We start from the raw sequence: 24,103 nt of genomic DNA, 5'->3' as shown, positions 1-24,103 counted from the left end.
CCATAATCCTCCCTTCTCTGAATAGTACCTGTCAGAGAGTAAGCCCTCCTAAGTGTTTAATTAGCAGTGAGCGCTTGCCCCTTGGACTGGGTTTTTTAAGTGTGCCCGGGGCAGGAAGTCTGACAACTCCTGGTTGTGTGATGAGCGGTGACACTTAGATGAACTAGAAAACGTCATCCTCAGCCAGAACTCCCCCGAATCCTTCTGGGGCTTGTGCTGCAGACCTGGTGCCCCCAAAAGGAGTGCAGCCTCTAAAGTCTGCTTTCCTTGAGAAAAAGGGGACCACATGGACGAGGTCCTCCCTTTACACCAGAGAAAGCTCTGGCCACCCCATCCCCTGTCGGCAGCAGAAGCTCTGCCTGAAGAGACCGTCTGTATCGGGGAACCAGAGGGAGCAGGGACAACACTGTTATAAATACTGAAGAAGGCGCGCCGAGGCCGAGCCGCCGTACGTGCGCGCATTCCAAAGTGGCTTCTAATGGACGCTGACAAGGTGGTGTCCCCTCCCCAGCTCTAACGCTGTGTGCACTGCTCTTCTGAAAACACGCGCTCTCTAACTTAGCTGCCTTTTAACAGAATTACCCCCACGTGATTCACTGTCCCTTTTGGCTACAAGAGAGCAGACCTCGGAGGCGGATGTGAACGTGGCCACATGCCCGTGCCCAAGCTGGCATGCTTTGGGCACTGAAGGGCAGGGTCGCCTGGTCACTGCTGTGAATCTGCGCGTCATTCTGCCACTCCTCATGGGCCCCTCTTTCCTAGGCTCCTGTTAGGACTTCCCTTTCAGTAGCAGTCCTGGGGAAGCTGTCAGACAAGCCTGCGAAACCTCATGGGACAGGAGCACCTGACTGTTTTCTGAGCTTCTCTCAATCTGTCTGTCTACCTCTGTCTCTCCTTCTCTCTATTCCTTAGCAACCACACCGCTACCTGGAATAAAGGACTTGGGTGGAAAAGTTATATCACTAACCTGATACATGCTCCTGGCCTGAGTTCTTTGAATTAATTCAGAGATTGGGATTGTAACGGGCTATATGCTCTCAGAGTTGTTTTCAGGCTTATTTTATACTGTTTGGGCTCCAGAATCAATTGGATTTTTAAACCCCCTAATGTCCCAAGTTTCATTTCTGCTTGCCAACAGTGTGCTGCTGCTTCTTCAGGTGAAAGCAGCAGGGAGCCGCCAACTGCACTGCCACTTGAAGTTGTGAGAGACAACAGCTGTACCAGGTGATTTCCAGATCCACATCGGGTGTCCCCAGTTGATAGGGGGCGGTGGCCCATTCAGTGCATAAAGTATGGGAGCTCCTTGCATCTAGTGGCCTCACTAGAAATCGTTACGGTCTGCATCCCTCAGATGGAAGGAGAAAGAATATGGGAAACCCAGGTCACGTGATGAGTAGCCCAGGGTGGAGGGCCTCACGCACGCACACGCGCACACACATATTCCACTCACAGGCCATTGGTGGAAACCTGGAGGCCCTGCCCCACCACAGTGCAGGCTGGGAAACGTAGTTCCAAGCTGGTAGGTCTCTTCTCAACATAGCCCAGTACTGTGGACCAGGGAGAGCAGGTCTGGGAGGTGCTGGTTTTCTCTGTCCACACTATCTATTTTATACAACATGGAGGTCATTCTTGAATTCTAGTTGGCTTCTGCCTTTAACGTGTGAATTTAAATCCTTTTAATTTCTCTTGTGATTATGTGTGAATCTCTACTAATTTCTAAATTTCATTTTGTATTTCCTGTCTATCAGGTGTTTTCCTTTATTAATAATTTTAGTTCTTTTTTGGATTTTATTTTTGCATCGATCCAGTTTCTTAGTATCCTGTGAACCCCAAGCATTTTTTTCCCCTGCTGCTGCTAGTTTGGAAGCTAAACTGACTTTCTTCCTCCTCCGTCTTTCTCTCTCTCATATTCTTTCCCTCCCCTCCCTCCCTCTGTTTCCTTTCTCCCTCCCTCCCTTCTGATATTTTTCTTCTTGAAACTTTCACATACATGATTTACATTTTCTCTTATATAGTATAAAGCTGTTTACTGTCTCTTACCATTTTAACCGGCAAAACCAGGCCATAAGTGATTTAATAATTAAATCTCCTTCCCTAAAAAAGAGCATCTTCTTTGTTATCGCTGTTTCAATTCCTTTTCCAGTTCCTTTTTACAAGTAAGTTATTTGGTCCCATGGCTAATGTAGAAGACGTGCAACATTTGCAGACATCTTCACTGTGTGTGTGTGTGTGTGTGTGTGTGTGTGTGTGTGCTGCGAACCGAGTTTCTAGCTTTTCTGCCTTTCTGGGTGCTTTTGTTGGAACTTATTAGAGGCTGTCTAGACAGATGCCACCTTAAGCAGGAAACTGTTTCTCTGGGAAGCACATACTCTTTTTAACCTTTTCTAGTTCGTCTGTTGAATATGCTGCTTTGCTTCTGCAGAACCTCAGGAAGATTCCTCTCTGGACTTATCCACAAATTGAAAGTGACTGTCGTGGTCACTCCCCAGGCATGGTGGTACCATTGTATGTTTACTGCATTCTCTGCATATGGGGCTCACATTCGTCAGCAGGCAGCGTGGCCAGCTTCTGAGTGGCAGGCCAGCAGCCAGCGGGCCTGAAGCTTCAGGAGAAAACCTGCCTTTGCAGCGGATTATGGGAAATCACTGTTGCCAGCCTCACTAGCCTACTTTTATCTCTTCTGAGGAATTTGTCCCGGGTTCCGGTGGTGCATTATTCATTCATTCATGTTCTAAATTAAACCCTGTCTTGGAAACCTGCTCTGTGCCACTCACTGTGTACCAGAAATCAGAGACAGAGATATGAAACTTCATTTTAATCGACTGTAAATATCAGTGTGGATTTTCAGTTGTTTCGATTTTCTTTCATAGTCTCCTGCAGTGTTCTTGGGAATAGAAATTGCTCTAACCTTTTTGGAGGACACCCAGCAAAAATGCATCAAAATTTAAAATATAGATGTCACTTGACATGGCAGTTCTACTTCCAGGATCTTATCCTATAGAAAAAAATTGTTTATTGCAAAACATAGATTTTACAACATTGCTTTTAGGAACAAAAACCTGGAAACTACATAAAGTGATATTAATTACAGCAACAGCAATAGTTAGCACTTGGAGCATATGTGTTTAAGGTGCTTCCCATGGATATTATCTTACTGAGTTCCCACAGTAATCCCAGGGAAGGGATTCTTCTATTATTTCTATTTTTTACAGATAAGTAAGGTCAAGCTTTGGGAATTTAAGTAAAAAGTTCACAAAGCTAGTGAAGGCTGTAGAGGACTGAGACATCCAAAGGGGATCATTTTTTTAATAAATTTTTTAACTGGATTAAAAAATTTTTATTTGTCTTTTTGGTTGTGCTGTGTAATATATGAGGTATTAGTTCCTTGACCAGGGATCAAACCCATCCCCCTATATTGGAAGGTCAGAGCCTTAACCACTGTACCATCAGAGAAGCCCCAGATCAATTTTTAATAAATGTTTGAACACTCCTCTACTGGGTAAACCTACTGGTTGAGAAGAATGTGGGTGGAGTTCCGTTTCGGTGTATTCTCTTAGGTGTTGATTGTGAAAAACCAGATTACAGAGTAGACTAACACGTAAGCTACGACACAGTGTTTGTAGAAATCCGCTGCGGCCCAGTGTTTTTATACGTGTGGGAAATGTATCCTGGAAGGCTTTGCCTCAAACCGTCACTCTGTGTATCTTGGGGCAGCAGGATCCCAGATACTTTCGCTTGATACGTTATCCACTTCTGTATTATTTGTACTTTGCTCAGTGAACCAGTTATATTTTTATAAATAAGGATAAATTTAAATTGTTGAAGCCCACTTGGGGTGAATCACAGTCCCTGTCCCCAAACCGACACACGCAGCCTCAGCACTGTTCCCATCTGGGGCTCGCTGTAGGATGTTTGTCAGCATCCCTGGGCTCTACCCCCAAGATACCAGAGCAGCCCTCCCCCAGAAACGTGTCCAGACCCCACCGGGTGTCCCCTGGGGCTGGCATGTCCATGGTGAGAATCCTCCAGGCAGATGCTGTCCTGGTAGCGTGTGATTCTCTCCATCCTGAGCGTCATAATGGAGATCGTCTCTCTCCATCTGAGCATCTCTCACACTTCACGGGTCTTTCAAGTGGAATCCAGAAGCCTTTCAACCAGAGCAGATATTCTCGTTTCTCTTTCTCTGTAGTCATTGAAACAAACTGCCACTGACCTGTCACTAGATAGTCAACAGACCCCACATCTCTCTGTGAGTTTTTTTTCCTATTAAAAAAAAAAAATTGTTCTTTAATTGGAGGAAAATTTCTTGACAGTGTTGTGTTGGTTTCCGCTGTACAACCACACAGTTCAGCCCCAACATGCATATGGCCCCTCCCTCTGGAGCGTCCCTCCCCTCCCCCAACCCACCCCTCTGGGTCATCACAGAGCGCCAGGCTGGGCTTCCTGTGTTAAATAGCAACCTGTCACCAACTGTCTAGTTTACACGTGATGCTGTGTATAAATGTCGATGCCACTGTCTCCATTTGTCTGTACACCTATCTGAATCTTGGGGTGCAGGGCACCGGATTTATTTTATCAGCAACTTCTGCAAAGAAGGGGCTTCAGATGCTTAACAAGTTTCATTAAGAACCTACGTATTAAAATGTTCAAAACATATAGGCTGCTCCTGTTGAGGATATAATTATGCAGTAGATTAGCTGATGTCCAGTCTGTTGCCTTTAGAGCACGCCGTGGATGTTCCAGTACTTACATAAGACATGGGGCCTGTTTATTAAAGAGTCTTCAACTGTGTATAAAACTCAAACAGTCAAAAGTAATGGTGTCTGCTGAAGGATTCTTTATCATATGAATTTACCTTTAGTCATCTATTATTTATTTCAGCTATTTTATATGCCATTATAATAAATATTATGACAGAGAAAGCTTTTACGCTTCAACTTATTGTACTACTCTCTACTTGCCTGCAATCCTTCAGGAAAATGTAACCATGCTTTACCTATAGTTAACGTAAATCATCACTTACATTAGGATGAAAAATTCACCATGAAAAAAGTCTCTTTCTTCAATAGCCAGGCGTAAATGCCCGATCATGTCGGCTGCCAAGCTCCCGTGCCATTTGCCATCCTCTTAAACTGTTTTTAAGCTGCAAAGTGAATGCATAGCATAGAGGGAAATTGGAAGGTTTTCGAATAATTTTCCTTCTCTTGTTAGTTTCTGGCAAGATAAGCATTTTTTTGTCCAGAGTGCAAAATACTGCCAATTACTGTCTAAGCATCTTTAATAGTTTTACTTTACGTGGTGCGTAAGTCATACACCAAATTAAATAAGCCGTTATCCGGTGCAGTTTCTCCTTGAATCAGCCTCACAATCACCTATAGATATTGAAACAGTTACTTTATAAATTAAGTTCCAGCAACCCAAGGCAGAAATTTTGACCTATGTGTAATGAAAAAAGTATTGTCATGATTTTCTTATTAGGCATGTTTATCACTGTATTTTGGAGGGAGGGCGGACTTTGGTTGGGGGGGGCATCTGTGGAAGCTCAGGAGTGACGTTTCCTGCTTGATGGGTGATCTGAAGGTCAGGAATGACGAAGTCAACCCTTCTCCTTCAAGGCTTGAAGGAAAACCCAGGGCTTTGCTAAGGGTCGTTTCTGGTTTGGTTCCCTATTTTGTAAATTGGACTCTTCTTCAAGAGCGTTTTCCTGGTGAAAGGCGCAGAGGCGTACCAAGTGACACAGGCGCGGAGAGCCACAAAAGAGACTCTTAAACTCTGCCTTCTCCTTGGGTAGAAATGCTGTTGCAGAAAGAGCACTTATCAGAACATCCTTTTGTTAAAACATATTCATTTATTAACATTTTGGCTGTGCTGGGTCTTAGTTGAAGCACGCAGGGTCTTCGATCCTCATTGCAGCACACGTGATCTTTAGTTGCAATGTGTAACTAGTTGTAGTATGCAAAGTTGTGCATGTGGGATCTAGTTCCCAGAGCCAGGATCGAACCCAGGCCCCCTGTATTGGAAGCATGCAGCCTTAGCCACTGGACCACCAGGTCAGTCCCTGATCAGGGCGTCCTTTTTATCTTTAGACTTGTTCAAGGTTGGGCAGACTCCCATCTAGCTCTCTCACCATGCTGATTTGGGTTGCTCTGAGACATACAAGAGCCAAAAGGAGACGCACGTCCCTGTCTGCTCCTGCGTTTCCCAGCAAAGAGGCTGACACCCACAGCCACAATAACATCACTTTCATAATACTGAAGAAATGAGCAATACAAAGTACCACATAGGATTCTGACAAGTTACGGAACCAGTGTAGTTAGGTCTGTACTGTAGTTCAGTGAATAATGTCATATCAATAACATGCTCATCGCTGGTGTCTCCCGCTGCTGTAAATGTGACAACTCCTATTTAAGTTTTCAGAACATAAAATCAGGACCAAGCATATGTAAAGTGGAAGGGTGAGAGGCATCAGCATAATGCAATTAAGGCCCATTGGATTAGAATTTGCAGGGTGCCATTAGCAATAAGCTCTGAATGTACATTATTGCCTTGGTTACATTTTCTCCTTCACTACTAGGCTTCTCTTGTAAATTCTAAGTGTATGAAATAAATATGATGTAAAATAGACACAAACAAGAATTTATAGAGGACGTTAATTTCTTGATAGCTTCTCAGTGTCAGGCATTGAAGAATACGAGAACAGGGCTAGGGCCGGTAGTGATAATCCAGTGAAGACACGAGTGTTGGAACCAGTCGAGTCTCAGTTCGAAACCCAAATCAGTGTCTAGGCTGTGCCACTTTAAACTGTAAAAACCTGTGTTTTCGAGGCTGTGAAATGGGGGAAATGATAGATACTTCAAAAGACTTTTCCCATGACTCTTCAATGAAAAATAAATGCCAAGCATATCACGTGCTGTGCTCTCTCACTCGGTCATGTACAGCACTTTGCGACCCTATGGACTGTAGCCTGCTTAAGTAAATTTTGTGAAATAAGGAAAGACTGCAATTGGTAATATGCCTTATGGTTGAAAAACAAAGAATCGGTGTCCTGTTCTAACAGTGGTTTTACAAATGATAATGATCGTTACTTCTGTGCCTCGTACCTCGTGTGCACCATACCTACTCTTTGCCCTAGTCGTTCAAGGCAAATGGCCGTTGCAGCAGGAGTGCTGAGGCCCAGAGCGGCCACACCGCTGTCCTGCAGCCACACAGCCAGTGCTGCTGTCAGGCCGGACTGTGGCTCCTCCTGGTCAGCCCGGCTCTGCTGTCCCCGTGGATGTTCCACACAGTCCCCGCATGGTTCCTTTGGTCTCAGGCAGTGCCACGCCTGAGTCGTACTTGGCTGATTGTGGTCATGCAGTGGTATGAGAGAGCAGTCCTGTGTAACAACAGCAAGAACCCCCTTGATTCTGCACTTGTAGACCCTTGAACCACTAAGACAGGTTTTGGGAACTTAGCAAAGAACAGCCCAGGAAGACTCGTTCTACAGAGAGTGTCAGTGGGCTGTGCCACCACCTGCTGTCCCCGACGTCCAGGAAAGTGGAAGAAAAATATGTGGGTTGCTTCATTACTCTGTCTTTTGGCTGAACCTGGGGGTGGCTGGGAGCAGGTGGGCGTCTCAGCTTCTTAGATGTTGCCTGCTGCTTCACGTGTGGGGTGCCACCTGTGCATTCCTGCTTTAAAATGATGGGTGCTGGCATCTGTAGACAGAATTTAAGGTATGTTTGCATTCCTCTTTTCCCTGAGATGATAAACTTGTGTACATTGGTGTGGTTAAAGAAAAGAGTGCAGATTTGGGGAAGGGTTGGATAGGCATTTTATAGCATTTAAAGATTCAAAGTTTAGTAGGAAGTTGTCTCTGTCAGCCAAAGCTAGGTGGGGGGCTGGTTGGCTGGATAGATGGGTAGATGGGTAGATGGGTAGAGAGAAGGGAAGGGGGGAGGGACATAGGGAAACAGTTAATATTGGGGTGGTGGCATTGTAGATACTTTTTGTCCATATCCATCTGTCTTTTCTAAATGTTTCTATGACTAGTGAAATGGCCTGAAATGAGCCTGGAGAGTAAAGAGGGCAAACTCATGGACTGTGCGTCATTCATTGTGTACATGTTTGCATTTCTCTTCTTGCTGGGCATGTGGGGGGTTGCACCTTTTTGAAGCTAGGCACAGCCCCAAAACATGCTCTGCCAACAAAATATCAGCAGAAGCAACACCTGGCACCGCAGGGTGGCAGCCCACGACATGCAGTATGCAGCCATATTCTCTGCCCACCCTGTGGAGGCTGGTGACGTTGAGGAGGATGGAAACACCCCAGGCTCCACCTGCCTGGGCCCCTGGCCAGTCACAGTGACGGGGCCCCACTGACCTGGGAGGAACACGAGGCACGAACTAGTCATAATCCTTGGTTTTCTTATGACATTGAAGTTTGGGGGCTCCTTCCTTGTTGAAGGTCGTCTTGACTCACACGGAGGCACTTGTGTGAGCCACACAGTAAGGGATTGGGTCGTATCTTGTTGGCCATTCCAAGCTACAAAAATGTTTTAAGCTAGAAGTGTGTGTGTGTTGCAAATCTAGAGCCCAGAGACTGGCCAGACAGGGTCAGAACTTTTCACGTCCTGGGTGGCATATGCTGATTTAACATCTTAGTTGAAAAACTCAGCGGTTCTTTAGTGGAGATGGAAGAGTTCTGTATCTTGAATGTGGTGATAGTTCTATGAATTTCTGCATGTGATAAAAATGTCATAGAATTATACGCATAGATATTTCAAATAAAAGAAAATGAGTGCATCCCCGAACTGGTGAAATCCAAGTAACATCTGGAGTCTAATGAATTACTTTGTGACAATGTCGATTTTCTGGTTTTGATGATGTGCTGCTTGGATAAGTCGTCCCCTCTGGGGGATGCTGGGAGATGGGTATGTGAGCATTTTCGGGTACTGTGTTTGCCACTTCTTGCGAGTCTATAATTCCTTCCAAATTAAAGTCAACAACAACAACAGCAGAAATGAGTTATACCAAGAAAGCGGATTGTGGTCAGTCCCAAATTCATAGACTCAGCAGGAAAGCTTACATTGGCAGATGGGGCCTCTTGCTTTCACCTAGCAATCAGCAGTTTATCCCTCAGAAATGCTGTCTGTTTGCAATCCGTCAGCCCCTGCCTTCTCATTTAGAGCACGTCCCATGATAAAAACATTTCTGTCACGTTGTGAAGTTTGTTAGACAACCAGAAGAGCAACCCACACCCCCCCAACACACACACACATCAGCACACTTGTGCACCCTCCTTCTAAAAGCTGTGTTTTCCCTTCTCGGGGCTTAACTAAACTGTGCACGCAGTCCCTCTGGTTCTCTCAGGGTCAGTAGCAGAAACAGGAAACCCGATACCAGGGGCAGGGGAATCACCTGAGTGATTGGGTGTGGACTTGAGTCACTGTCCCCAGGAGCCCAGTAACCCAAGTCTGTTGAACGACTTGATGGCTTGTGACCCCTCGTTCCCCCTGGATACGTACATTCTGATTTTGTTCTTATTGGTGGTGGCAGCCCTGTGTTTTATCTTCCAGCAAAGGGCGAGGTGGTGGGGGTGGGGGATGGTACCAAAAGACAGCGTACCACGTGCAAACCGCACATTAGAAGAACACAAAGGCCGGCTTGGCCAGGCCATCGCTTTCATGGAAATTTCCGCTTTGGGGTCACCATCTGGGAATGTTCTCCCTGTTTTATGGGGGAAAAATGAACATGCATTCTTTTCTAATATGTAGCCAGCACATTCCTTGGGGGTTTCCATCAGGGACTCAGCTGAGAGGTGCGATGTCTGTCTTTACCACCATTCCCTTAATAGGAGAAATATCCGGTTTTCTTCTTGCGATCCATTCAAAGCTCTGTAAGATTCTGTGTTGGCGACGAGTGTCGTGCTCTGCGCCAGGGGCGGCTGGGGCCTGAGGAGCAGGATGAGGGTGAAAGGCCACTTGAGTTGCCACGTCTGAACGTCAGAACTGGTAGTTGAGCATTCCGGAGGCATAAGAATCTATGGGGAAGGAAAGCTAGCCATTTTGACAGACTTCCTGCTCCAAAGGCTTGAGCCACAGATAAACATCCGTCACGCAGACAGAAAGTGGGGATGGGGGGTGGGGGTGCTGTTTGCTCCCCATCTGGAGTCCTGAGCCCTCTGTACAGGGTACGGCATCACTCGGGTGCAGCCCCTTCTCCTGGTGGCAGTTTACCTTCAAATGGGATGAGGGCTGTGGCCTTGCCTTACTGTGAACCCTCCAGCTCTAATATTCCCCTATCTCAGGAAGCTCTAATGAAACCCACGTGTTGGCACGCTCCTCTTTTCCTGGATCAGGTTAGATGCTTCTCATTCTTCCAGAATCTGCAGGTGTGTGCAGCTGGTGCTGTTACCTGAGGAATTTAAAATCCACTTCGGCCAACTTGCCTTTGCCAGAGTGTTGGGGTTTGGGGAGGTCATTGAATTCCTCTCTACATCCTTTCCCGGAAACTGGGCCCTGTTAGTGGCAGGACCTGGATCCTCCAGGGTCCAAGAGTGATCTGGAACGACGTGGTCTTCGGGGGGAAGCCTCACTTGTCGTGAACACAGTTTCACCCACCCTGCTGCCCTGTCGCCCTCCTGAACAACCATTTATTACACAGTGGCCTCGGGGAAAGAGCTTCACCACGGCATCTTCCCTCCTTCCGGTTAAAGTGATGAAACACCTTCTGTCTTCCAGGCAGGCTGTTAGGTGCTTTGCACTTAGCCTCACAACTCTGTGAGTAGATAATCAACATTCCTCATTTACAAGTGAGGAAACTGAGGCTCAGAAAGCTTAGGTGGCCCAGAGTCTGTGTGCATTCCAGCTGCATTGGCCTGGTGTTCACTGTCCACGGCCTGGGCCTCGGGTCGCAGTCCAGGGCGTTGGTGGCCGAGGTGGACTTCTGCAGACACACTAAGCGTCTCAACACAGCCTGTGTGTCCGTCCAGGGGGAGGGTGCCCTCCACTGAGCCACGGGCATCCCCTTCAGAGCATCCGAGCACCGTGTCATTCTCGCTAGTCTTACTTCAGCATCGCAGTCTAGACAAGGATTCCCAAGTTCACTGCTTGTCTTATGGGATTCCACTTACCTGAACAGGCAGGTAGCCTGGCCGTCTGTTCTGAGGAGAGAGATCTAAAAAGTCATAGCATTTCAGCCAACACAGCAGAGTCCAGGCAGACTTAAAAATCGGGAGGGCCTGGTAAACACAGGGCCTGTTTGAAAGGCATGGTCTTTCTGGAACTGTGCTGGGGGCCGTGCAGTGGGGTGGGGCGGCTTCAGTGACTGTGGAGCGCTTCCGGTGTGGCTCCAGGAGGGAGTTTGGGCTTCAGTGTCAGACTGGCTTGAGGTCTCACCATCCACACTTCTTAGCTCTGTATTCAGTCTCTTATAAGATGCCACAGTGTAAAACAGGCCAAATACAAGGGATCCTTCAGTTGTCCTGGGGGTGACACGTGATGATGCCTGTGAGTGCCCACCCACCGTCACCCGGGGTTAGACAGCAGGAGCATCGTTATCGTGACCCACGTGTGCCTCACGTCCGCAGAGCTCACAGGGTCTCTAAACCAGGGCTCTCTAACCCGGCTCGTCTGCGTTTCTAAAGCAGGGGCGTGCGGAGCTGTCGGGCTCCGTTGGTGTTACCGAGCTTTGCCTGCCTTTGTACTTTCTGTCCACGCCTTGTGTTTCATTTTTGAGGCAGGCTTAGTGGAGTGGTTTCAGAGCCCAGATGGCAGCTTTTGAGATTCCCACGTGGCCTCGGATGTTCCTGCAGGAGGCGGGCTCCATCCTGGAGTACCCCTGTCGTTATAGTTTCCTTTAGGAGTCACTTAGAGAGGAGACACGTGAGCCCTCGGACCCTGTGGATCCTGTTTCGGGTGCTGAGTCAAACAGTACAGCCCCTCAGCCTGGAGTTTTAGCAGAGTCCCAGCCTCCCATCCTCCCTAAACTTGGCAGTAAAAAGCCCCGTTCTTCTATTCATTCTGATGATTTATATTCTCTCTGGGCGTCTAATATTAAACAGGGGAATTCCGACATGTTCCATAACACATTTACTGTAACTTGATACCATGAACTAAACTTGCTGTTATTTATCATTTCTTTTTATTTTCTCTCATTCCAGCACAAAGCCAAGGTAGAAGCAATGACCCTGGACCTCGCTCTGCTCCGTAGCGTGCAGCATTTTGCTCAGGCGTTCAAGGCCAAGAATGTGTGAGTGTTCCAGCGGGGGGTTATAGATCATAATATCTCGCCATTGTAATGTCTTTATCAGATGAACACAACCGGGAAGACGGAAGGCTATTGTGCCGTCTTGGCGTCCAAACAGGAGGCTCATTTATACTGGCCCGGTCGAGGTGTACCGTATTTCTTTGACTCTGAGCCCCCCTCATTATGAGACGTGTCATCAATCTCACAACAGCCTCCCAGAAAACAACAAAAAGATCCTACTAAGCATCAGTAAAAAGCGACCTCATAAAAGCCAGCTGACTGTAGGCTGCATCCTGATCGCAGACATCTTCAAGGCGCCTCCCAGAATCGAGGAGAAGTTCTATTTTAATTGCATTTAGGAAGAGATCAGGTCAGTTCTCTAGTTCCACAAGGGGGCTGAACCTCAGAGCACGGGAAGAAAGTTTTACTGTTTCGCAAACCTGCGATGGTTTTACGTGGCACGTGGACACGGTTCCAAAAGCGTGGGCTCACATCTGAGAACTTCTGTTTTTCCATTCTTTCTCAGACTTTGAAAAATGCCTGTAGGAGGGAGCCTTTGCTGAGGACTGGCAGATTTTTTTTTTGGCCATCCCTTACCAACCGCCTTTCCTAACAGAGAGCAAGCAGCTCTTCTTAAAGCCAGAACTGAGGAGAGCGCTGGTGGTTAGCTTCCTTTTCATTACGATATTTTGTTTCCAAGTGTTTATTTTTACAGTTCCCTCTGATTTTTTTTTTTTTTTTTTTTTTTTTTTTTAGGGCAAGCAATACTGGTTTCTCATTTAACATAGCGGTTTAAATTTCTTTAACAAATCACTTCGTTTAATTTTTCTTTTCCAGTGAGTTGATTTAAACACAAAGATTAAGTTAATAATAGTACACGTGGTGCCAAGGGTAAAATAATTCCGTAGTCGGCACCAGAGTCCCCGAGTTTGGAGCAGGCTGATCAGTGACAAGCGGTCTCAGGGTTGGCCTCCGTCGGGGTTGCTGGTTTTAACAGTTCTCTGCGGAGATGATGGATGGGAGGGGAGGTGTCTAAGCCCAGATGCTCCGATGGCGTGACGTTGGCCCGACTCTTCAGTGCTGTCCAGTGGCCGATTCTTCTCTCTCCTTTTGTTTTCTCACTCGTTCTTTTAGGCCGTTGAGAAGTCTGTCCTCTAAAGCCCTTTCTGGAGCAAGGCTGAGTCCTTGAGATTGAATGTCAAGTCAGAGTCTTTAGTGAGATCTGCACTGCCCCCCACCCCCACCCCAGGGGCCTGCCCTGTGCTCCAGTGATAGCTAGCTGGGCATCGTCCCCAGGCCAGCGGACCTAGGCGAGCCCCACTGTGTGCCCTCTTGGCAGGGATTGGTAGCTGCCAGCCCTCGCCAGAGCTCCCAGAGAACCTCACATCAAGACAGAGCTGTAGCTCTTTAAACATTTGCCCTGTCCTCCGTTCATGATTCATTTATCCGCTTGCTTCTTCACTTAACACGCATTTAACACATGCCTCCAAAGCCCCAGGCTCTCTCCTCGGCTCTGGAAAGAGAGTGGTGGCTGGTGGAGGCCTAGTTAAGCTCACCCAAGCCGTTGTGTGTGCTGCCAGCAAGCAGGCGGTGTTTAACTGCTGGCAGCCTACTCCTCGGCCTAGTATTTCTGCGGTTGTTTGGAAGAGAACAGCAATAACAGTATCAGCCGTAGCAGCAGTGACAGCTCGTTTCTCGAGAGCTCATTAGGAGCCCCACACCCAGTGCCCTTTGTGTGCTTTCCTGACGTAAGTCTCCAAGCAGGCCTTAGGGTGAGTGCTGCCACCCTGTCTATTACGCAGCTGAGGAAAACGAGACCAGAGAGGGTGAGTTATCCGAGGGCATGCGGCCAGCCAGCAGGGGCGCTGGGGCCGGGCACGCCTGGGCAGCCCGCCTGCCAAACCACTTTGCTGCACTGTCTGTTGTTCTCAATGGGCCAGAAACCGAGATCCGAGACAGTGAGTGACTTTCGCAGGGTGCCTTGGCAGGTTGGTGGCAGAGGCAGCACTTCATCCGCTTTGACTCTCCGCTTGCTCCCCGACACCATGCCACTCTTGTGGGAGCTGAGACGCACCGCCTCTTCACTCTCCCTCCAGTCCTGGTGTCAGAGCTCACTGGAAGGAGGCGTTTAGCCAAGGACAGCCAACTGTTACATAAGAGGACTGCCTTCCAAGTCTTAATGGGACCATTCGTTTTTAACTATTAAGTAGTTCAGAAATCATCAAAGCCAACTGCCTTCTGTGATCACCAAGCCCAAACTCTTGGAGAAAAGCGGTCGCCCATTCTGCCCTAATTCTGGATTTTAGCAAATGAATTCTGAATTTCTGTACTTCTTGGTTCAGAAACAAAAGCAGTTTTCCTGTTAGCCAACCCCATGCCACGAACCTCCTTTCATCAGTCTTTCTAGGGTCCAGTATTTTACATGGATTTAGAGAAATCAGCTTGAAAATCCCATACGACTTTCCCTTTGCAAGACCAGCAGGGCGAAGTCTTCCCCGGCCGGGCAGATGACAGTTCAGCACTCACAGGTCTGTGGATTCTGAGAATTGTCAGAAGCGAGTTCAAGTGTCAGTGACTGAACTGCCAGAAAAACACATGTCGCTCTCTTCTTATCTTCAGCTCCCGTCTTTCGACGTTAAGATCTCCTTGTGTGTAAACATAATGGCAAACGAAGGAGAGGCTGCCCATGCTGGACCCACTCCTTTCTGCGCCCTTGGACTGAGGAGAGGAAGAACCCGTCCACTGAAGTGCCACGTGGACGCGTGCCGAGTCCCGTCTGCGGGCAGGCCGGGCATCCGTGCGGGCGCTTTTTACTGTGTGCGTCCCCTCGGGTCCTGCCCCAGCCCGGTGGTCTTGCCACGCCAGGGCAGGCAGCAGTGTGTGAGGTCTGAGCCTGGAAAAGGTAGAAACGGGTGTAAATGCGAACCTCTTTGGGAGATGCAGCTCATGGTACAGATGAGCCAGTCTCCTTCCACCAGGAGGGCATGTGGATTCAGCCTCTTCTTGGATATTCTTCTTCTTTATGTTTTTTTGGGGGGTGTGTGGTGGCATGGGGTGGGGACTGAGCCTTTTCAGAATGAGCCCTGCTAACAGTGATTATGCAAATCATAATTCCTTCCTGACGTTTGTTTATCCCATGCAAGGCAACACGCTCAGCACTTAAGCCCATGTCCTCGCTCTAATTCCTTACAGTCATCCCCAGGCATGACTCATTTTATCTTTGTTTCCCAGTGGAAAGGCTCCAGCTTCTCACCGAGAGGCCAACTCTCTTTCCTGACTTTAGCAAGTGGCAGATCCCGCATTGGAACCCGAGTCTGTCTGAATCCACAGCGACCCCTCTTCTTGTTCCACCTCGCCCTTGAGGTGGTTGGTAGGAATTACTGAGGACCGAGTTACTCAGAAATTTAGGGGCTGAACACCATTCAAGGCAATGAGTATTCTGTTCTCTCAGTTTACTTAAATCAGAAACCAAATCAGGTCAATGCATCTTAGCCTGTATGTTTTTCTCCAGCTTCTAAATTTCTCTTTATTTAGTGCGGCATATGTGTTTCAAGGGCAGGTGTGTCCTCTAGAGTTTTCTGTGGTCTGTGTTTCACTGACTGCACCCCGGTGGTGTCATTCAGCTGGTTCTTTTGTCTTCTCTGTTTCCTGTGAAATGGTAGCCAAGGCTGAAGGCTCAGTCAGATTCCTGTTTAATTTTTGTTTGGCAAGAATGCTCGGTAGGTGGTGGTGTTGTCTTCAAGCCAGTTTTTGTAAGGCTCTGCACGCCCCAACCAATGCATCCCTGCGCCCACGCAGTCTGTCTGTCTGCCCGCTCCCCTTCACCCCCCATTCCTCCTGGCCCCCTCCACTCCTTCTTCTGGGTGGTCAGCCCAGGGGGCCTCAGTGCTCCCAGGGGCACTTCTCCCCAGCGTCAGTGGTGGTAGTGGTCGGCCAGTGTGTCTCAGGTCCGATTATTTTGGGGCATTACTGGAAAGTTCCAAACCGAAGCCTGTGGTAAGTCCCAGCCAGTCTTGAGTTTTTCAGGATATTTTTGTTGAAACCGCAGTCCCGGAAAGCAGCCAGCCTCCGTGCTCCTGCTGCCTGACTGGTCAGGGCCTCCATCAAAATGCGAAGAGCTCGGACCCTTGCTGATGATTCCGACCGAGCATCAGGATTTTCTGTAGTGGGCTTGGAAGCCAGTAGGGTATTGTTTGGGATACCTTTGCACAGTTTCATCCATGATACTAACTGCTTAATTTACCAAAAAGCGTTCATTTTGAACAGGCCCTATAACAACAGTTCAGGGGTTTAAATACATATATAATATATATATATATATATATATATATATGCATTTCCTTTATCAGATACTGTTTTATGGTTTGAGTTCTATATATTTCTGAAATAATGGACACCTGGATTCCAGTTTTGAAATTTGAAAACTTTCAGTGATGGCATATAATATAGGAAATTTATTGCTTGGCTTTCAGTTACCAATTAGCTCTTATAATATCATCTAAGGTCTTTGATTCATCATAGCAATTAATGGAAGTTGATCATAACATAATTTTAAAATAACACTTGCAATTCTAAAGATTTCTAGAACTTTGTTTTGGTCATGGATCTCTACTTTCTCTTTTCATCTTTCTGTCTCCAGCAGAATTTAAGGAAATCAGGCTTTATTTCACTTAAAAATACTTAAAATACTTTCACTTAAAAATTGGATAGTGGTGTTTAAAGAAAAATCCAAAGAATACTTTTTCAGTTTCCTCTTTACTGTTTATACATTTGAGGGAGAAATCTTAACAAAGTTATTTATTTTCACTTTTTAGAACTTGAAAATTCAGGACTTTCAGAAAGTACTAATCCCAGATGTAATTTTCTTGGATTCTTATTTCCAATTTTGCTGTCTCCAGTCCTTCTACAGAAGTGGGTGGGCTATAAATTATAAATAAATCCCAAATTTTGAGGGTTAAATTACCCTGTAAGACCAATGTGTAAATTACAGCTTAATCTTTTCTTCTTCTCAGTTTGGTTTTAAGAATAAGGTTTTAGCCCATGTATCTCTGTTACTTTTTGCTCAACATGAGAAATCCATTTCTGGTTTTTGTAACAGAGTATCATGTTGCTTTGCTTTTCTGAACAGTTTGAAAACTAAAAGAAAAAAAAAACAGAGAGGCAGATTTTTTTTTTTTTTTTTTAGCTGTAATAAACTCTCTAAATCTAGATCTTAATTATGGTGTCTTACGAAAAATTTTTCAAAGTCTACAAGTTGATTTTTCCCCATCCCCTACATTTTCCACCTTGAGGTATTAAAAAACCATACTATGAAGCATTTAACGTGTCTAGAAACATCAGAGAAGGCTTCCATCCAGAGTAGATGTTTTGCCTTCTGAAGCTTAACTCTTTAGGCATCAAATGTTCTTACATAATTCTTTAAAACAATATTTGTGAAACAGATGGTGTTCTGTCGTCCCTTATTAAACAAAAATACGAACACAGAGAGTATAGTACAGGGGTCAGTACGCTTTTCTGAGAAGAGCCAGAGAGGAAGCACCTCCGACTTCTCGGGCCGTAAGGTCATCTGTGTCAGTGGGCAGCTGCGGACAGTACTTACACGGGTGAACATGGCTGTGTCCCAGTAAAAGTTTACTTCCAAAAGCAGAAAACGGGCTGGGTGTGTCCGAGGGCCACGGTGCATGTCGAGCCGGTCCCGGCACAGACTTGCCAGGCCTGTTGAGAAGAGGAGGCCGCGCACGAGGCAGGCAGACGCGCCTCACGGTGCTGCGCCCGTGGCCGGCACAGTGTGTGCGTTCCCGTCTGGATCCTTCAGTGACTCGAGAGGTTTTCACGAATGTATCCAGTATGATACAATGGACATAAGACAGATTTCTGTCAAAACAGGAAAAGAGGATCAGAGTGGACTGGTCAGACGTGATCGTAGAGGAAGTGGGGATCTCATGAAGTCTTTACAACCATTGGTGAAGTGGACCTGGGGACTCCCTGGTAGTCCAGTGGCTAAGACTGCACTTCCCAGTGCAGGGGGCCCAGGTTTGAGCCCTCATCAGGAAACTGGGTCCCGCACGCTGCAGCAAAGATCACAGATCCTCATGTCACAGCTAAGACTTGGTGCAGCCAATAAGTAAGTATTTTTTAAAAAACTGGGCCTGGAAATGAGCTTTGAGATCCCTTGCAGCCAAGGCGAGAGAGGACACGAGCTTCACGTTGCCCACAGACTGTATGCATGACCAGCCCTGAGCAGAAATACCGCTCCTATGGTGATGCTGCACTGCCACAGAGTACTCAGTCCGCTGCTGTGTCCTCTTCCCCCTGGTCTTTGTTACTCTTCGCAAAGCCATGGACTCGAGGGGGTACTTCCCAGTTCTCTTTTGGAGCCAATGGGTAGACTGTCTCCTTTGCCATTGCTGCTATTGTTTCCCCTGGTTTTGGGCAGCTTTCTGGATGATTTGAGTGGCCTTAAGGGCAGCTTGCTTTGAATAAGTGAGAATTACAGTGGGCCGCAGGAAAAATAATTAACCTCTGTATTGTCAGATACCAAAGTACTCCACACGCCTCTTCTCCCCTCCTCTTTTGGCTTATTTTTAAAAGTTTTTCCCTTCATGTCATTAATTATTTAGTGTTTACAACAGTGCCAGGAACTGAGCTAGACGTTGAAATTAAACCATTTGCCCTCTCGCTTCTCCTGTGCCTATCACTCTTTTAAAATTGTCGTGAAGCATAAGGATTTTTTTTTTTATAACTTTGCGCAGTGCTGACTATCTTCAAAAACACATCCTTACCGAAGAAGAATGGTTGTTAAATTAATTAAGAGCCATTTTGCAATTAAATGTGTTAGGGAAAAAAAAATTCAGTGAGCCTTTTTGCCATCATTAAAAGTCATCACTGCCAAGGAATACATGAAAATGTGTTTGAATTAACCACAGCAATGTTTGCAAAATAAACAGTTTTGATTTCCCAACAGAATTCTAGGTTCAGCCATCGCTATCATGTTTCCGGAAGTCTAAGTGATGTATGTTAATTGAAGACACACAAAAAAACCTTCCCTTCCAGGAAGAATAAAAGCCCGGCTTTGGAGAGTACATGCAGTTACTCTGTGGTTGCCTCCGGCCTCACCCTCCAGCCCACCACTGCATACATAGCCGATGTTAGGGCTTTAATACCAGCAAACAGTATGAACTTAGTTGCTGGTGTTCAGCATTGATTACTTACAGCACTGGACCAGAGCATGAGTTGGCAAAGTTTTTCTAGAAAGAATCAGATAAATAAATATTTATATAAATGAATAGCTATACCAATGTTTTTCCCTTCATGAACCAAATGGTCTCTGTAGCAGCCACTCAACAGTGTTGAGTGTCTCTTGAGTGTTGAGTGAGACCGCGGTAATGTGGAAGTAGCTACTGATAATGTGTAAATGATTGGGCAAGATCAGATTCCAATAAAACTTTATTTAGAAAGACAGGAAGTGGGTTGGATTTGGGATTTGGTCTGGGGGTTGTGGTGCTAACCTTTGGACTAGAATCCCTTTGTCCCTTGAAATGTAACTCATTTGAAAAACATCTTGCCTCACTATGAGAGTCACATTCCGTTTTGGATTTTGTTAGGTCTGGTCCAGATAAATCAGTATATATAGCCAGTGTTGTGGGCATGATTCATTTCAGTTCTCTGCAGATAGCACTCTGTGTTCCTTAGAGGCTGAAAGAAGAGATAAGAGTTCGAATAGAACAGTGTGCTGTGCTGAGTTGTGGAAACGCCACCATACGGGAAAGCAGGTCAACTAAGACAAGCAAGTATTGTTTAAATAATGAAGACACCGAAGCCCTGCTTGGGACTTGGAACTGTAAAATGATGATGGAGATAGTAATTGCTAATATTTATCACCTGTTTATTATGTGTCATACACAGCTAAGCACTCGTCTGCCATCCCATTTTATCCTCACAAGGACTTCATGGGGTAGGTCAAAAATTGTAGAAGAAAGGCAGTGTCTTATGGTTCAGCCTAATATGATGCTCAGCCACATTTCATAGGTCAAGAAATCAGCAGGGAAGAGATTAAAGATCTTGACCCAGCTCATGCCAGCTAGTAGATGGTGAGACTAGAGCTGAGTCCAAAATCTGCCCTGTTGCTGAATTCTGCTTTGATAGTAGTTTGGAAAATCAGAAAGCTCTGTCTCATTCAGAAATGCGTCATGTAGCACGTGGTGTCTCTGAAGGAGTTTTGTCCTTGGATGGATGGCAGCCCGTCCCTGCCTGCGGGGAAGGTGGTTAAGGTCACTTCAAGGTTGAAGGGGATGCACCTTCCAGCCAGTTTCCTATCGTCGAGAGGAAATTGTGTTGCTGAAATACATGTAAAAGAGGTTAAACACCACTCACGAGAAGAGATGTTCATCCCTTCAATTAAGTGTTCAGGTGGTTTTTCTCCCAAATGCCTAAAAGGTGTCTGTCCCTGAAGTCTGTATAAGCGGAAGTGGCAGCAGTTGTCTCTGCCTTTACTCCAAGTGTCAGCGTTCATTTCCCCTTGGCTCCTGCCTGTTTTCCTAGTGACGCTGATCTGGGAGGCAGCAGGTGACCAGAGGCTCACTTTGCAATTCAGACATCTGAACGGCCAGAGCTGTCGCTCTCAAACACAAACCAGCCCTGGTCCACTCCTGCAAGCAAGACCCTTGGGTGGCCTCTGGAGGCTGGTCCATCCTGCTGCTGCATTTATTGATCAGATCGCCCCAGCCCTGTGCCTCTGTGTTCCGCTTTGCTGTTGAGCTTCTCAGTCGTGTCCGGCTCTTTGTGACCCCATGGACTATAGCCTGCCAGGCTCCTCCGTCCATGGGATTTCTCAGGCAAGAATACTGGAGTGGGTTGCCATTTCCTTCTCCAGGGGATCTTCCTGACCCAGGGATCGAACCCACGTCTCCTGCAGTGGCAGGCAAGTTCTTTACCACTGAGCCGCCCGGGAAGCCAGGTGGTTACAGTTCCGCCTCCTGACTCAGGGCCTGTGCCACTGCCCCCCACCTGCCCCTGACCTGCTCGCTGGCTGATTCTGTCGTGTTCTCTGTGGAGCCTTGCTTTTCGCCTCCTCTTGTGTCCACACTGTCATTGGAATGATCAGGCACTTGTGGGAGCATCGACCACACCCCCAGTCATCGGGCGTGGAGTACTTTGGGATGCTTTTTTCTATATTGATTTTTCTTTGTTAGACTGAGCCCCAGAGAAGCAGAAACCTTGGCTAATTCATCTTTGTCTTAGCTCTGAGGCCCTGTTCCACACCTTGCTAACATGGTGACCTTGGCACATTCCCTCATCTCTCTGATCCTCAGTTTCTTCATCAGTAAAAGTGGGAGGTGACGGTAGTACCCTTGCAGAATGGTTGCTGCTGCTAAGTCGCTTCAGTCATGTCTGACTCTGTGCGACCCCAGAGATGACAGCCCACCAGGCTCCCCCGTCCCTGGAATTCTCCAGGCAAGAACACTGGAGTGGGTTGCCATTTCCTCCTCCAATGCATGAAAGTGAAAAGTGAAAGTGAAGTCGCTCGGTCGTGTCTGACTCCCAGCGACCCCATGGACTGCAGCCCATCAGGCTCCTCTGTCCATGGGATTTTCCAGGCAAGAGTACTGGAGTGGGGTGCCATTGCCTTCTCCGCAGGATGGTTGAAAGGTTTAAATAACAAAGTGTTCGTGAAACGTAGTACCTGAATACCTAGTAAAGATTTAATGCATTTCAGATCGTAACATGATGTTTGTCGTTGTTATCATCATCCTTTGCAGGTGTTAACTTTACTGCCATAGCAGAAGCTCCAGAAAGGGAGTGGATGGATGGGTGGGTGGGCGAGGGTGAGGGAGGGAGGGAGGAAAGGAAAGGAAGGAGGGAAGGAAGGGCAACCAGAAGTGGAAACTCAACTGTTGCACTGGTGACCTCAACTTTGATTTTAAGGCAGTAGTTCTTAGCCATTTGAAGTTCTTGCCTTGGTATCTCCTTGGGTGGTATGGAGGTTATATGTTAGAACATCTTGGGAAACAAATTGTGAAGTAATTTTGCATAATAGTTATTTCAGGTACAGAAAATACAGCTGCCCTTCTAACCAGGTGTGGGCTTGAGCCACATGACCAGGCTGTTTTCAGACCTGTATAAGCACGGACACAGGAAACTCGTGATGTTAAGGTTAATGTCTGGTGACTCGCAGAGAACTCTTGGATTATGTAAGACTCAGAAGAAAAAAAAAAGTGTCACAGTGTCTGTGGTTTAAAATTGTATTTTCCAGCTTGGCTGGCGAATCCAGCTCGGTGTTCCTCCTGATACCTTCTAACCACCCCCATTGGCACATTGGAATTCTCCTCTCACATAATTGACATGTTGGGAAGTTTTGTTTAAACCACACTGAAATTGCATTTTAATAACCAGGGACCCGTCTTTCTCCCTTCTCCCTCCCAGCCCCAGTAAATTGTTGAGAAGCTAGCTCTCGTCAGCCTAAAAACTTGAATATACGTTTGCAGTACATCACCAGTGCTGCACTGTGGCAGCCGGCTGAAGATCCCCGGGGAAGATGATATTTTCAGTTGATCCGCTTGTCACTGCACTCTGTTCTTAATATTGTGAGGCATTGGTTTTCTTCACTTTGTGAGAAAGCCCTCAATATCTCGTCATTATGAAAAATACACACGGAGCCTCTCAATTAGCGGCAGAATTCTTCAGTCTGCCTTCTAAGCTTCAAATGTTGTTACCGTTCAGTCACCGACTCATAATCAAACAGGCATTTGAGCTGACATTAAGGAGTAGTGATAAGCAGAAACGGAATGAAGAAGAAGGCGGTCTCAGAGGTACCGGGAGTGGGTGCGAGAAGTGTGAGTGCAGCAGTGATAGAGGTTTGGGAGGGGGACCTCGGCAGAGTGTGTCTGGCTAAAAGCACAGCAGTGCCTAGGTGTCTCAGTTCAGCAGGCTCCCAAGAGCATGCCCCTGTGTTCCCAGAGTGGCTCTATATGGGACGAGGTGGAATCCAGTAATCCCCTGCACAGAGGTCAGAGTATTTAACCAGTCTTAAATTCTCATATGCTAGGTTGCTTCTATACATTATCGCTGTTGGAAGCACTCTGAAGCTGGCCTGCACGTACTTCTTTTTGGATCTCTTATTTTCTTAAGATCACTTCTTGGAAGAGCAGCACCCGGGTCAAAGCACATGAGTATCTTTGAATACCGCTGGTCTGTGACATCAGGTTACCCTCCAGAAAAGTGACACGTAATTCTCATCTCTTGGTCAGACTCTAGGCAACGCTGTTAAGACCCGAAGTATTATTTGTAAAGCTTGCATCTATGTAATTGTAGTCAAAATGTTTTTAAACGTACAATATCTCTATTAGTCAGAGAAGCTCTTTTTTCAGTTGCTTTGTCCTGTCGTCTGAGCCCATCACAGCCACGGAGAGGAGAATCCACTTCTTGGTGTGGGCAGGAGAGACCTTTGGTTTCTTCCTTGATAGGCGTGGAAGCGTGGTGTTGCTCTGAGTAGCTGAGCAGTGGGCTGGGACTGAGCACTGGACTGGGAGTCAGGGAGGCCCAGCCTTCGCCTGACCATCATTTCCTGGGTCAGTCTGTGTCTTGAGTGGTGGTGCCCTAGGCTCCTCTCGGGTCTTTCCAGTAGCAGAACCACTGCTGCAGCCCATGACTCTCCTAATATTTCTGAAACTTTTCTGACTCTGCTCTGACGTAGGAAGCAGGACCTGTGTGGTGTCTCCTCCCCGATATGGGGGGAGACTTCACATTAATCTTAGCCAAGAGCTCGCTATGACCTTTAAAGACCTGGGCACCAAAGAGATTTCAGTCCTGGGCTCCTTAGGCTTGTCTGGCGCTCAGGTGTCTCAGACCAAGCTGACATTCCTTTCCCCTCATTCTGT

At 46.8% G+C, this 24,103-nt stretch overlaps 1 protein-coding gene across 4 annotated transcripts in view; it reads left to right on the top strand.

The window, feature by feature from the left end:
• The window catches only part of WWOX (WW domain containing oxidoreductase), a 907,225-nt gene that overhangs the window by 218,964 nt on the left and 664,158 nt on the right, over nt 1-24,103 (top strand). For all 4 annotated transcript variants that reach the window (XM_070388665.1, XM_070388666.1, XM_070388664.1 and 1 more), the window contains exon 6: nt 12,142-12,230. In XM_070388665.1, coding sequence (XP_070244766.1) covers nt 12,142-12,230 — 89 coding nt within the window. The remainder of the gene's footprint in view (nt 1-12,141; nt 12,231-24,103) is intronic.

Source organism: Bos mutus, chromosome 18 (assembly GCF_027580195.1).
Source record: "Bos mutus isolate GX-2022 chromosome 18, NWIPB_WYAK_1.1, whole genome shotgun sequence".
Classification (NCBI taxonomy): Eukaryota; Metazoa; Chordata; class Mammalia; order Artiodactyla; family Bovidae; genus Bos; species Bos mutus.
Note: the sequence above shows the minus strand (reverse complement) of the source record. Positions and strands in the feature narration are given on the sequence as shown.